Source organism: Oncorhynchus kisutch, linkage group LG2 (genome assembly GCF_002021735.2).
Source record: "Oncorhynchus kisutch isolate 150728-3 linkage group LG2, Okis_V2, whole genome shotgun sequence".
Taxonomy (NCBI): Eukaryota; Metazoa; Chordata; class Actinopteri; order Salmoniformes; family Salmonidae; genus Oncorhynchus; species Oncorhynchus kisutch.
In genome coordinates this window covers 36,341,084-36,355,984 of record NC_034175.2, presented here as the reverse complement: position 1 = coordinate 36,355,984, position 14,901 = coordinate 36,341,084, and the positions used below count along the sequence as shown (strand labels likewise).

Sequence of the window (14,901 nt, the reverse complement as noted above, 5' to 3'; positions counted from 1 at the left end):
GAGCTGATATTTGTGAGAGTTGTTTATGACAGCTTGCGGTGGAAAACATTAAAAATTGCATATACTTCCTGAATTGTTTGGCGAGCCACTCATATGTGGGCTATCGACCTGTTGGAGACCCCTGTTTTAAACTGATAAAATCTCTCTTAGTTATGAGCTTCTCTTTCGATGAACGCCCACAGTTGTGTTCATGAGCATTCAATGTCCCTAAGTAGCTATCAAAGACATGTATTTCATTTATTTGATTAGCCCATTTTTCACTATGAAGCTATCTCCAGTCTGTACAGGATAAGTGCCTTTTCATTTTCCCCTGTTACTTCCGGTCCTGGAAGCAGGTGCAATTTAACTTATCATGGTTGTATTACGCCATTATTTATGTTTCTATTGTAATTTGCGCCTGTGTCAACAAACAATGTATAGCTTTAAAATATGTCAAAACTATCAATAATGCCAATCTCGTGGACTATCTAAATTGAATGGCTACATTCCTCTCAAAAGGTAATTCATTGTAACTGGCCTGTACCTTCTGATTACAGGGTTAAGGGTTCAACTCTTCATTGAGTCTACAGATAATGCAAGTCTCTAACAACTGTCTTAAAAAGAGGAAACAAATCATTTTACACAGCTTAGACGAAAAATAGACTATGCCCTGACATTTGGCCAAATACTTCTGTTTAAATCTCCAAATTTGGTCTTGCCAAGATAGGACAGATGGCCCGAGCTGTCTAAACGCCAAAGGAGTGCTATTTGGGACTTTGCTCTGAGCATTCCGATGCCCTGAGTTGTACTTGAAGACGTGTCCAATAATTGCTCAGCAAAATCAATCAACCGTGAGCAGGACTACAAACTTTTCACGGACATGAAATTAACCTCTGCCCCTCTCTTTTTTAATGTCTCTATCGCTCTGTGTCAATAAGCACAAAAAGACAACTCCCTCACCTTGAGGTTATTGGATTGCCCATTCACACCAAAACGATCATTGTTCCCTCTGACCACGTTTTACCTAAATCATCCAATTATCTCGATTTAGTCAGAGACAGGTTCTGACCGTCTAAATTTACAAGACAGCAAATAAAAATCCAATTACGATACTGTCTGAGAAGTCATGAATCAGCACAGAAATATATATGTTAGTGAAGTAAAAAAAAAAAAGGGTGATTCAATACTGCATTGTTTGTCAAAAGGCATGTACAACGTCTGTGTTTCAGTATGCTATACCTGTTCCCATTTTAACTTTTTTAAATCAAATTTTCAAAGATCAATTACCCCAGTCCATTCTCTAAATGTTACATCTTAGCGTTTACAGATTTGAATGTATACTGAACAAAAATATAAAACGCAACATGTAAAGTGTTGGACCCATGTTTCATGAGCTGAAATAAAAGATCCCCAAAATATTCCTTCTGCACAAAAAAACATATTTCTCTTAAATTTGTTTATATCCCTGTTACTGAGCATTTATCCTTTGCCAAGATAATCCATCCACCTGACAGGTGTGCCATATAGAGAAGCTGATGAAACAGCACGATCATTACACATGTGCTGGGGAAAATAAAAGGCCACTAAAATGTGCAGTTTTGTCACACAACACAATGCCACAGATTTCAGGGAGGGTGCAATTGGCATGCTGACTGGAGGACTGTCCGTCAGAGAATTGGATGTTCATTTCTCTACCATAAACCATCTGTGACCAACAGATGCATATCTGTATTCCCAGTTGTGAAATCCATAGATTACGGCATAATTAATTCATTTCAAAATAATGATTTCCTGATATGAACTGAAACTCAGTAAAATCTTTGAAATGGTTGAATGTTGCATTTATATTTTTGTTAATTGTTATAGCACAGAATAAAGGCCTAATTAGCTTACCAAGTCACCCAAGTTTTCAATGAGGAAACCGGAAACGAGGGGCAACAGTGAGCGCTGTTACCTTCAAGTTGATTTTGCTAGGGCGTTGTGGACGGGGATGGCGGATGGGCGTAAGCATCTGCCTCGGATACTTTTATTTATTTATTAACCCTTATTTTACCAGGTAAATTGACTGAGAACACATTCTCATTTACAGAAAGATCTGGGGAATAGTTACAGGGGAGAGGAGGAGGGATGAATGTGCCAATTGTAAACTAGGGATGATTAGGTGACCGTGATGGTATCAGGGCCAGATTGGGAATTTAGCCAGGACACCGGGGTTAACACCCCTACTCTTACGTTAAGTGCCATGGGATCTTTAGTGACCACAGAGAGTCAGGACACCCATTTAACGTCCCATCCGAAAGACTGCATCCTCCGCAGGGCAACGTCCCCAATCACTGCCCTGGGGCATTGGGATATTTTTTTAAACCAGAGGAAATAGTGCCACCTACTGGCCCTCCAACACCCCTTTCAGCAGCATCTGGTCTCCCATCTAGGGGCCGACCAGGACCAACGTTTGCAAGTTCGAATCCTGCGATAGAAAGTTAACGTTTGAGAAACATGGATGAACGTCTAATTCCGACATTAAACTGTGAGAGCTAGTTGAATTAGTTACTTATACACACTTTAACTGCAAATTGGTGCCCACTACGTGATCCCTAAACTAAAAGTGTTACCTTACAATCTACTGCATGACGAGAGAGCAACAGCCTTAGATAATAATGCATTGAAAACGAAATAAAGACCAACTGGCCTGGTCAACGGGGCACCTGTTTTACTGGTGCTTAGTGCTCAGAGCCTCTGTCTGCTTGTACCCTCTGCTTACAAGGGCACCTGTCAGTTTGTGCCGGGTTCTGCATAGCGACGGTCGAAGGGTCAGCTACAGGACTTACAAGGGGTGGCAGGGAGGGCCAGCTGGAGCTTATTGCTCCCCCACTGTGAAGTCCAATAATTAAACTTGGTGTTTAAGAAGGTGGATGGTTAGGGTTAGACCACTTTTATGTTTTGATTTAAAGCAGGCCAATTGAGGGCAATCATATCATACAAATCATACATTTGTATAAAAAAAAGAAAAAAAAAAAAAAGGATGTACTTTGTTTGTGGGCGTATGAGAGTATCTGTATAATGAAAGGCGCTATATAAAATACATCTATCATAATAATAATTATTATATATTAGCCAGGCACGGCTGTTACCGTTTCACACGCCCGACTCAGCTTGGCTGTGAGGACATGCACTTCTCTTGTTCAAAACAGAAAATCTGATCGGTCTCATTTCTGATTCCACTTGCCCCTGACACTGATATACACAGTGTACAAATCATTAAGAACACCTTAATATTGAGTTGCGTAACCTATTGGAGCTTTAAGAATGATCATTCTTGATTAAATGTGGTGGTGTTTTTGTCTTACAGTAACGTTATACTATGCTATTATATTCGGTTCTGTTAGGTAGAATACTGTGATCATTATGTGATCTTGCAGACATTGATTCAGCTTTGACCCAACGTTATTACACAAGCACCATTCATCTGAGTAGCCTGTTCTCTATGCATTGAGAATATGCGCAGAACATGATCCGCACATGCACTAAAGCTTCCGGAAGCATCCAGAATTTTTGGCCGGCAAGCCATGGCCTAAAATCAAAGTCTGGTATGGTAATTTCTTATCAAGATCGTGGGTAAAATATTGATGGACTGTCCATGTTTTAAATGTCTAACTAAATCTTTTCAAATCGGGTGGATTGAGTTATTTGTGCCAGAAGGGCGTGAGCCGGAATTGAACTCACACTGACACAGTAGGCCTATATGTGCGCTGAAGGCAATGTGCCCTAACCGCTAGACCACCCTAGACCAGGATTGAACTACAATTTGACAGTTCAATCGTAACCTTAGGTTCGCTAGAAACCCTATTATGTCCTCTGATGGCCCAAATGAGCCAGGGAATCACAAACAGTAGCCTATTATTGGTTTTCACACCATTCATTATGTGACAATGGATACACTAACGGAATATGGCCCCACTGGTCCGAATGACTCCATGAAGAGGAAGAGAACTGCGGGTTTCACAAGGCTCATTTGAATTTCCTAATGCCACAAAAGAGGGATCAAATTAAGATCCGTCATCTGTAAGTTAAATATAAGACAGGGTTTGAACTGCATTTCAAGTCCATCAGTCTAGGAAATGTATTCATTTCCCACATCGACCAAGTTGAAACACAACGGCCATTGACCCTGATAACAAAAGATACAGTAATAGCATGATACATACCAGGAACTTATTAGGATCGGCCCCTCCAGCTTGGCCCACAAACACCCCGGCTCCAGACTCCAACTCCATCTCGTCTGGGGACCTCTCAAAGCGCACCACCTGGGGCTGGTCGTCGCAGTTGATGTAGAAGGTGACCTTGTCGTCCAGCACGGAGATGGAGAAGCGGTTCCACTGGTCAGCCAGATTGTGCACGGGGAAGGTGGCCGCCACGTACGACTCCTGCGAGTCGGGCTCCGTATAGTAGAAGATTACGTTCTGCCGGTTTGCCTTCACGGGCGACAGCTTGACACCCACATACATGATCTGCTGCAAGGGGTCCGTGACCGAGAAGATAACGCCACCATTGGTGGACTGGGGCTTCAGGTTGAAGAGGAGGGAGAAGTCCCGGTAAAAGGGGCTGGGAAGATGGGCGCGTGCCAGCTGGCCCGTGTTAGCGTCGGGACCGAACACGTAGCCGGGGCTGTTGTCGGGGCCATAGACCTTGGTGATCTCAGCCGGGGGAGGGTCACCGATCAGCTGCAGGAGGGAGACGCTGCTCTCATCTACAGGAGAGAAACAGGAAGTTAGTACACAGCACACCGGAAACGGCGATGAAGGGGTGGGCTGCATGGCGGGAATGGATTTGAAAGATCTATTAGTCTGTTGGGGTTTGACACAGTGAGTTCAGGTCTGCGGGTTAAAAGGCAGACTGCCAACACTTTCTTAGTAGTGTTTTATGAGTCTTTTGGGAGGGAACGGAGCAGCAATACTAGATCTTAAACCCAGTGTCCGGTATCACTTGAAGAGATGCATTAACGTGATGAAAGATAAATGATTCCTGACCTAATATTTGAAAGAAATATGACCTGACATGGGAAACTGCCTAAGACTTCTGTCACAACTCCAAATAAGAATGGAAATGAGATATCAAGGAAACATTACAAACAAATACATTACATGGATGGTGTTAAGTGCAACCGACACACAGCCCAACAATTGTTTTTGCTAGAATACTTTGTAAAGCTAAAAAATTACATTTAGCTCTCAACTTTTGAAAGGCAACCCTATATAGGGGAATTTCTCAAAGGACCTAATTCAAACAAGCCAAGTCCTATTGCCTAAAATGGAGTCGGTTATAAAAACTAACATCAACTTTGACATATCCAAAAAAGGATGGGGAAAACACTTCTCCTGGGACCTATAAGAACCTAATTCCTTGAACAGATACTGGAGGTACTTTAGCCAAAGCCCCCTGTGAATACATGACTGAGTGTGGGGGTAGACTTCCCTCACTAACATGGGATAAGGGGAATTCCATTCTAGCCAGTCTCAGACTTTATTTTTTACATGGACACAGCATAGTGATCCAATACTTATTTTGTGATCAAACAGCATTTCAAATAGATCCAAGGGGGGATATGACTGACTGTATGCAATAGTGGAAGGCACAACCTTGTAACGTTGTCTATATACAGTGCCTTGCGAAAGTATTCGTCCCCCTTGAACTTTGCGACCTTTTGCCACATTTCAGGCTTCAAACATAAAGATATAAAACTGTATTTTTTTGTGAAGAATCAACAACAAATGGGACACAATCATGAAGTGGAACGACATTTATTGGATATTTCAAACTTTTTTAACAAATCAAAAACTGAAAGATTGGGCGTGCAAAATTATTCAGCCCCTTTACTTTCAGTGCAGCAAACTCTCTCCAGAAGTTCAGTGAGGATCTCTGAATGATCCAATGTTGACCTAAATGACTAATGATGATAAATACAATCCACCTGTGTGTAATCAAGTCTCCGTATAAATGCACCTGCACTGTGATAGTCTCAGAGGTCCGTTAAAAGCGCGGAGAGCATCATGAAGAACAAGGAACACACCAGGCAGGTCCGAGATACTGTTGTGAAGAAGTTTAAAGCCGAATTTGGATACAAAAAGATTTCCCAAGCTTTAAACATCCCAAGGAGCACTGTGCAAGCGATAATATTGAAATGGAAGGAGTATCAGACCACTGCAAATCTACCAAGACCCGGCTGTCCCACTAAACTTTCAGCTCATACAAGGAGAAGACTGATCAGAGATGCAGCCAAGAGGCCCATGATCACTCTGGATGAACTGCAGAGATCTACAGCTGAGGTGGGAGACTCTGTCCATAGGACAACAATCAGTCGTATATTGCACAAATCTGGCCTTTATGGAAGAGTGGCAAGAAGAAAGCCATTTCTTAAAGATATCCATAAAAAGTGTTGTTTAAAGTTTGCCACAAGCCACCTGGGAGACACACCAAACATGTGGAAGAAGGTGCTCTGGTCAGATGAAACCAAAATTAAACTTTTTGGCAACAATGCAAAACGTTATGTTTGGCGTAAAAGCAACACAGCTCATCACCCTGAACACACCCTATCCCCACTGTCAAACATGGTGGTGGCAGCATCATGGTTTGGGCCTGCTTTTCTTCAGCAGGGACAGGGAAGATGGTTAAAATTGATGGGAAGATGGATGGAGCCAAATACAGGACCATTCTGGAAGAAAACCTGATGGAGTCTGCAAAAGACCTGAGACTGGGACGGAGATTTGTCTTCCAACAAGACAATGATCCAAAACATAAAGCAAAATCTACAATGGAATGGTTCAAAAATAAACATATCCAGGTGTTAGAATGGCCAAGTCAAAGTCCAGACCTGAATCCAATCGAGAATCTGTGGAAAGAACTGAAAACTGCTGTTCACAAATGCTCTCCATCCAACCTCACTGAGCTCAAGCTGTTTTGCAAGGAGGAATGAGAAAAAATGTCAGTCTCTCGATGTGCAAAACTGATAGAGACATACCCCAAGCGACTTACAGCTGTAATCGCAGCAAAAGGTGGCTTAAGGGGGCTGAATAATTTTGCACGCCCAATTTTTCCGTTTTTGATTTGTTAAAAAAGTTTGAAATATCCAATAAATGTCGTTCCACTTCATGATTGTGTCCCACTTGTTGATTCTTCACAAAAAAATTACGTTTTATATCTTGATGTTTGAAGCCTGAAATGTGGCAAAAGGTCGCAAAGTTCAAGGGGGCCGAATACTTTCGCAAGGCACTGTACATTTGACGTAACTCTTTAGTATCTTACAAGACAGGGCAGAAAGAAATGTGTCACACAGCTAAACAGAAAATAGGAAGTCTGATGGGAAATGTTTATAAAAACCAGTCTATTCAAACAAGTGACTGTGACAAAATCATGTTTTTGAAGGAGTGACTATAAAAGGGAGGATGACTACCCTTCATTGTACCGCAAATGAAATTGGAGTTAATTAACACTATGATTTAGTTAGAGCAGATGCACAAGTATAGAAAACACTTCCTAAGAGCATTGAGGCCTTATCAAACAGATTCTAGTTCCGTACATTCGAGTACAGATGCAAAGTCTAAACCGTATGCTTATGACACATTACAACACAGAATTAGGATTTCTGTGGATCACAAGCTCATCACAAATAAATATAAGACGAAGCGCAAATCAGCATGTAGTTTTGTAAAGAGTAGAACAATTATGCACTGCATACTCTGCATAAGGATCAATTCTAAGAATTAATACATTAAAAAAAACATCTCAAAATTCCATACATTTCTGAATTTAATGAAAATAATGAATGCATTCATTTTATGGAATTTATCTAATGAAATTCCTGACTTCTCCCAAAACCTTCAGCACACACACCAGTTCCCCTTAATTTCATTACATCAGTTAAATGTCATCACGTCAGGGCAAAATAAGTCCTACAGCTAGGTTCCCCAAATATCTGCGCTCCCTCTTCAGTCACCCCGGGTGACTCTGGACTGGGTTCAGTACATACATTTTGGGGGAAATAAACAGAGAACACAAAGATCTTGTGATTCGGAGAGACTAAATGTTCTATCGCATGCTGATCATCAAATAATCTTGCACAAGTCGTCTATTTCATCATAATTCTAATTCAAAATATAAAACAATATATGTCTATAAATATTGAACATTATGGGATTCAAAATTCCTCTGTCAACGCTAAAGAAGAAACTTCAAATGGGAAGTTGTGTTTTCTGACGCATGTATTTGTTTTCTAAAGCATTCACGAGTTTCACAAAGCCAGTCATGCTATGTCTCGTGGTGCCAAGGCTTGGTAGTGGAGAGCCTCACTGTGATCCAAATATTATAGTTTGGGCCCTCCTGGAATCCAGGCATTTAAAAAGGAATTCAACAGTAGGCTATGCAAAAATGTATCAATCCAGTAGGGAATCAACTAAATGTACTGAAAATGAATTAACTTGCCCAAATGTATCATAAGACATGACCAGAATGCATCAGCGATTCCTATTTACTGCAACTTTCTGAAGAGGGAAGAAGAACGCATGTCTGTGTGCATTGCGCACCTCTACCACGTGTTGCTGTTAGCGTCTTCTGGTAGATTGAAAGGCTTTCCCAAAAACCTTCTCAATTAAATGTTGTTAACTACAAAGTAGCCTATGCTCACCTGGCAGAATTGTATAATGATTATTTTCATCAATCCAGTGGGTATTTGTTTAGCAAACTACCATCAGGTGCGCTACAAAAACACCACTGAACAGCCTCTTGCTAGCTGCACACTTGAATGAAAGGTTAATTACACCCAATTTTTTTTTTACAAAAGTTTAATGTTCTCTTACTTAGAAAATAGTCCTGATCATATAGGCCTAGACAATGTCCAAAACAACTAACAATACACATTTTCAGTAATTTAAACTGGCTACTCTATGCACTTGTGTAAAACACTGCTCTATGATCGAGTTTTACCCACAGGCCTGGCCATCTGCAGATGGGTTCTTTTCATCATCCCTAAAATGACCTTTGTTACTCAGGATACTGACAAAATGGTGGATGTGCCTATTAAACAATGTATAATCAATCAGTCAATAACGACAAAACCTATTGCAACAATGAGAAATGGAACAACTTTTTACCGGGTTTATGAAGTGTGATGGAAAGGTTTTTCCCTCTCAAACGTAAAGCTAAAGGAATGCCTTTGCTGATGTCAGTGAATGCACTGGTATTGTGTCATCTAAAGGACAGTGAGTCATTTGAAATTATTGAAACACATTGGACTGTGTGCAGGGGTTCAAGATTGGCATTTTAACTAGGATCGCCATTCAAACCCCCAAAATAAGCATTTGTCGTCCATTGACAGTTTAAAAAGACTTGGCCAATCAGGCAGTGAATAGGACAGCTTCTGAAAAGGTCCTGCTGGGGTTTATGGTCCCCGTTTGTCTTGTCCTCTACATTTATTGACCACAAGATTGAATGCCGCACATTTCTGTTTTTCCACCACTTTGAGACATTAAACATACACATTCTGCTGAAGCGCTGCCCCTTCACATAATATATACCGCGAACACTACAGCAGAAGTAAACTCCTTCCTCCGCTTCTCTTTTGTCCTCGTGAGGCTACACAAATGTTGAGTTTACTGGGGAAGCTGTGAAGTGCTGGGAAAGCTGTGAAGCCAGCTGTAGACTTTTGAGTGAATTTGTTTATGGGTCGGTTACTAAATAATGTTATGTACATTAACTATTACCTAATTGTGTTCATGAGTCTTATTAAATGTGTATGTTTACTGCTTTGCATTAAATCATGTATGGCTACAAATATTGTATATAGGCAATATGTATTCATATTTGCAGAATATTGTATATATAATCTACAGAAGTTGGTTCAGTTATGGCCTGAATATTGTATATACATTAATGAATATGGTCAAATAAAGGCTGAAAGCTAAAAACAGCCAATACCTAGTTTCCAGTATGTATTTTTGTTTTAAAGAAAGTATTTTCATTTCTTGTTTTTACACCATCAATTAATATCAATAATTCACTATAAAACATATTTATGATCGAAAAAGCTCAGCAAAAACACAAAAAGTTGGGACAAAAATAGGCCTAAAATATTTTTTCCAAATAACAAAACAATAAATAAGAGTAAGCTACATGACAATGCAGCGCCATTAAATGTTCAGAACAAATCTTCCAAGAATGTGCTTGTTCTGGTCTCATAAGGATTGTGGAGTCATTAAAAGGGTTGCAGGTGTCCAAGTAGGCTATGTGCTCATTTTTCTCAGATGGATTTTGACTTATTCACAAATGCAACTTGAAAGTGTAGGAAACGCTTTTCAGGCAAGACTCCAGCCATTCAGTCCTGAGCGGTGTTCGAATACCCATACTAACATACTGTATACTACATTTTGGTAAACTGTAAACGTAACAGTATCCTTTCAGTTGAGTGTACTAGCTCTTCGTCTGTCTACGGAAAGTTGATGCTGTTGCTATGCAACCCCTTGCTAGCTAGTTAGCATAACAAATTACTAGTTAGACATTTTACGACTTTGAGTGTGTTCTTAAATTCAATCTGGAGTGTGCTCTTAAATTCAGAGCTTTGTCAGATTGTCTGTGTGGAAATTCAGAGCTTTTCGCTCTCGGAGCACACACTGGACACTGACCTTACAGCAGCAGTCAAGCACCCAAGCTAATGTTGACTAGCTTGCTAGCTACTTCCAGACATAAACCAGACCACTATGACCATTTTACTCATCCTAGCAGAGCTGGTTAGGCAGTTTTCATGTTATCCAGACCGTTGGTAACTGTGTTCCTGGCAACAATTTAATCATGCTTTTTTGCTGACATTTACTGACTCAGGCCATATTCAACGGGTGTTGAGCGCTCATAAATTCATTATTCTGCGCTTTGGTACACTCAGACGAGAGTGCTCTGAAATCAAAGTAGATATCCAGAGCGAATAATCAAGTCAATAAACGTTGGGTAGTTAGTTAGATAGCTTAGCCAACCAACAGGTAGCTAGCTAACAAATCGCTATGCTATGTGGTTCGTAAGGACAGTGTGTGGCTAACAAATTGTCAACCAACATAACGTGTAAGGTAACTTACTTGAAAAGTCATTACTTTATTACATTGCTCAACATTTTCTTAACATTTGACATAATTAGTTAAAGCAATGAATTTGTATTCGCTCTCGTTGTACTTTGGCTGCATATTTTCCGCCATTTTCTTCAAATCTGAAAACAATGTAAAGCCACGCTCATTTCCTAAAGCATTACATTATGGGCCCTAAAGTATGGGAAATAGTGTCCTCTGTGTGTATAATTCATTTTTTGGCAAATTTAGTAGGACATCTGGGAACTTTTGGCAGACTAACTATATCCATACTATATACTCAATTCAAGTCACAAATAGTATGGTTAGTGCGGTTAGCATGAGTATTCGAACACAGCTCTGGTGTAGGCTACTTCTGAACCAGTGACAACAGATCCTTTGGTTACTTGTGGTAGGCGTGGAATGCCAGCAAGTTGCTTCTCCATTCTCATGTCACCTCTTTGCTACTGTTGTGAACATTTCAGAGTTATAAAAAAGGGCCCTTTTCAGGGAATGGGTTATTAATTAAGCCTTGAAAGTGGATGCTAACAATTCCTACAGGTATCCTAACTTTTGTTGATTACTTACAAACCCTCTAAAAGCAGTGTTGGAACAGTATTGTACTACCGGAAGTAGTATATTGCTATCATAATGGCCAGAAAAATTTAATTATGAAAGACAGAGCATTATAACCATTAAAAGTATAGGTCTTTCCTTTGAAAGAAATAGCAAAGAAAGCCAAGGTGTCAGTGTGAGTAGTTTCCTTCACCATCAAAAGGCACAAACTGGAGGAAACAAAGCCAAAGCCACAACAGAATCAGAAGACACGTTTCTGAGAGTCAACAGCTTCTGAGAGTAGGCAGCTCACAGGGCAACAGCATCAAGCACAGCTTAACACTGGTCGAAGTAAGCAAGTCTGTTTCAACAGTGAAGAGAAAACTTCGAGATGCAGGGTTGACAGGTCAAGTGGTAGTAAGAAAGCCATTGCTAAGATGGCAAAATAAGAAAAATAGGCTTGCCTGGGCCATGAAGCACCACCACCAGTAGACTACTGAAGTGGAAGAAAGTCTTACGGACTGATGAAAATTTGAAATCTTCAGTTCATCACGCAGGGGTTTTGTATGCCGTCGAGTAGGCGAAAGGATGGTTCCTCAGTGTGACACCAAACATGGAGGAAGTGTGATGGTCTGGGGTTCTTTTGCTGGATCCAGAGTGAGTGGCACCCTGAACCAAAATGGCTACCACAGCATTTTGCAGCGCAATGCAAGACCCTCCGGTGTACGCCTAGTTGGTCAGGGGTTCATCCTACAGCAAGATAATGACCCAAAGCATACCTCCAGGCAATGTCAGAACTATCTTAGAAGAACATAACAAGCCCATAGGCTTCAAATCATTGAATGGCAGTCTCCAGACTTAAACCCCATCAAGCTGGTTTGGGATGAACTGGGCAGAAGGGTGAAAGCAAATCAACCTACAGTGCCTTGCGAAAGTATTCAACCCCTTCACATTTTTTATATTTTGTTGCCTTACAACCTGGAATTAAAACCGATTTTTGGGGGGTTTATATAATTTGATATACACAATATGCCTACCACTTTGAAGATGCAAAATATTTTTTATTGTGAAACAAACAAAATATGACTAAAAAAGGGAAAAGTTGAGGGTGCATAACTATTCACCCCCTCAATGTCAATACTTTGTAGAGCCACCTTTTGCAGCAATTACAGCTGCATGTCTCTTGGGATATGTCTATAAGCTTGGCACATCTAGCCATTGGGATTTTTGCCCATTCTTCAAGGCAAAACTGTTCCAGCTCCTTCAAGTTGGATGGGTTCCACTGGTGTACAGCAATCTTTAAATCATACAACAGATTCTCAATTGGATTGATGTCTGGGCTTTGACTAGGGCTTTCCAAGACATTTAAATGTTTCCCATTAAACCCCTCGAGTGTTGCTTTAGCAGTATGCTTCGGGTCATTGTCCTGCAGGAAGGTGAACCTCCGTCCCAGTCTCAAATCTCTGGAAGACTGAAACAGGTTTCCCTCAAGAATTTCCCTGTATTTAGCACCATCCATCATTCCTTCAATTCTGACCAGTTTCCCAGTCCCTGCCGATGAAAAACATCCCCACAGCATGATGCTGACACCATGCTTCACTGTGGGGATGGTATTTTCGGGGGTGATGAGTGTTAGGTTTTTGCCAGACATAGCGTTTTTGCTACATTTTTGTCTCATCTGACCAGAGTACAGTCTTCCATATGTTTGGGGAGTCTCACCACATGCCTTTTGGTGAACACCACACGTTTCTTTATTTTCTTCTCTGTGGAGTGTATGGCTTAAAGTGGTCCTATGGACAGATACTCAAATCTCTGCTGTGAAGCTTTGCAGCTCCTTTGTTGCCTCTCTGATTAATGCCCTCCTTTCCTGGTCAGTGAGTTTTGGTGGGGTGCCCTCCCTTGGCAGGTTTGTTGTGGTGCCATATTCTTTCAATTTTTTTAATAATAGATTCAAAATGGTGCTCTGTGGGATGGTCAATGTTTCGGATGTTTTTTTTATAACCCAACCCTGATCTGTACTTGTCCTTGACCTGCTTGGAGAGCTCCTTGGTCTTCATGGTGCCGGTTGCTTGGTGGTGCCCTGTGCTTAGTGGTGTTGCAGCCTCTGGGGCCTTTCAGAACAGGTTTATGTATACTGAGATCATGTGACACTTAGATTGCACACAGGTGGACATTAATTATGTGACTTCTGAAGGTAATTGGTTGCACTAGATCTTACTTATTGGCTTCATAGCAAAGGGGTTGAATACATATGCACGCACCACTTTTTAAATCAATTTTCTTTTACATTTTTTCACTTCACAAATTTAGTATTTTGTTTATGTCCATTACATGAAATCCAAATAAAATCAATTTAAATTGTAGGTTGTAATGCAACAACATAGGGAAAACCCCAAGGGGGGGTTGGGTAGAATTGTGGGTAGAACTTTCGAAACAATATGTAATTTCCATTGTAGAAACAATGCCATGAGTGTGCTTGGCTGTTATGTCTGTAATGGGTGGCTACTTTCAAAAACATAGATAACTTTTTGTGAGGTTAAAAAACAATTCCATGTTTTTTTTGTCTCCAAATGTTTATTTTTTCCATGCTTTAATTTCAGAGTACATTAATAAATTTAACTGTTCTAAAACTTTTGACAGGTAGTGCATGTCAGGAGCTCCTCCAGAGTATGTTCCTGGGTTCTGAAAGAACCGGGTATCTAGGATAACCTGGAGAGAACCCAATCAGTGAGCTGTATGACAACTCAGCATTAGAAAGCATCATATTCGGTGCACTTCCAGAAGGACTTATTTGCTGTCTGTCGTTCCCGTCTTTTGTTAAAACATGTAGCTAGCTAGTTAAACAATGGACCAATCACAACTTATGACGTTACTACCATGCATGAATCTGCAGGTAGCTAACCAACCAGGTTCTATGGCTATAACTAGTCAACAAATTTGTTTGAGATACAAAGAATAAGATCATACACTTAACGTTAGCTAGCTAAAAGTACACTTGAAAGGAAACTACTTTGTCAAAATTAGAAATGTGTAATATCTGAAAATCTTACCAGTATACATCATGTTTGGACGTGTCTCCTGTCTGATGCCATGCATGGTTGCCTTAGTTTGACGATGTAATCCAGACTGGTGTTTTCTCCATCTCCTTAGCTATCATACTCGAATTCCACTGATTTCAAAACTCGGTCATCCAGAAGGTGGAGAGCATACACATAACGTTAGCTAGCAAGTCAGCCAGGTAATGTTAGCTAGCTAACAGTACACTTTA

General features: G+C 40.6%; 1 protein-coding gene across 2 annotated transcripts in view; it reads right to left on the bottom strand.

The window, feature by feature from the left end:
• Positions 1 to 14,901, bottom strand: part of LOC109865460 (collagen alpha-1(XVIII) chain) — a 177,920-nt gene that overhangs the window by 77,471 nt on the left and 85,548 nt on the right. For both annotated transcript variants that reach the window (XM_020453708.2, XM_020453691.2), the window contains one exon: positions 4,185 to 4,726. In XM_020453708.2, coding sequence (XP_020309297.1) covers positions 4,185 to 4,726 — 542 coding nt within the window. The remainder of the gene's footprint in view (positions 1 to 4,184; positions 4,727 to 14,901) is intronic.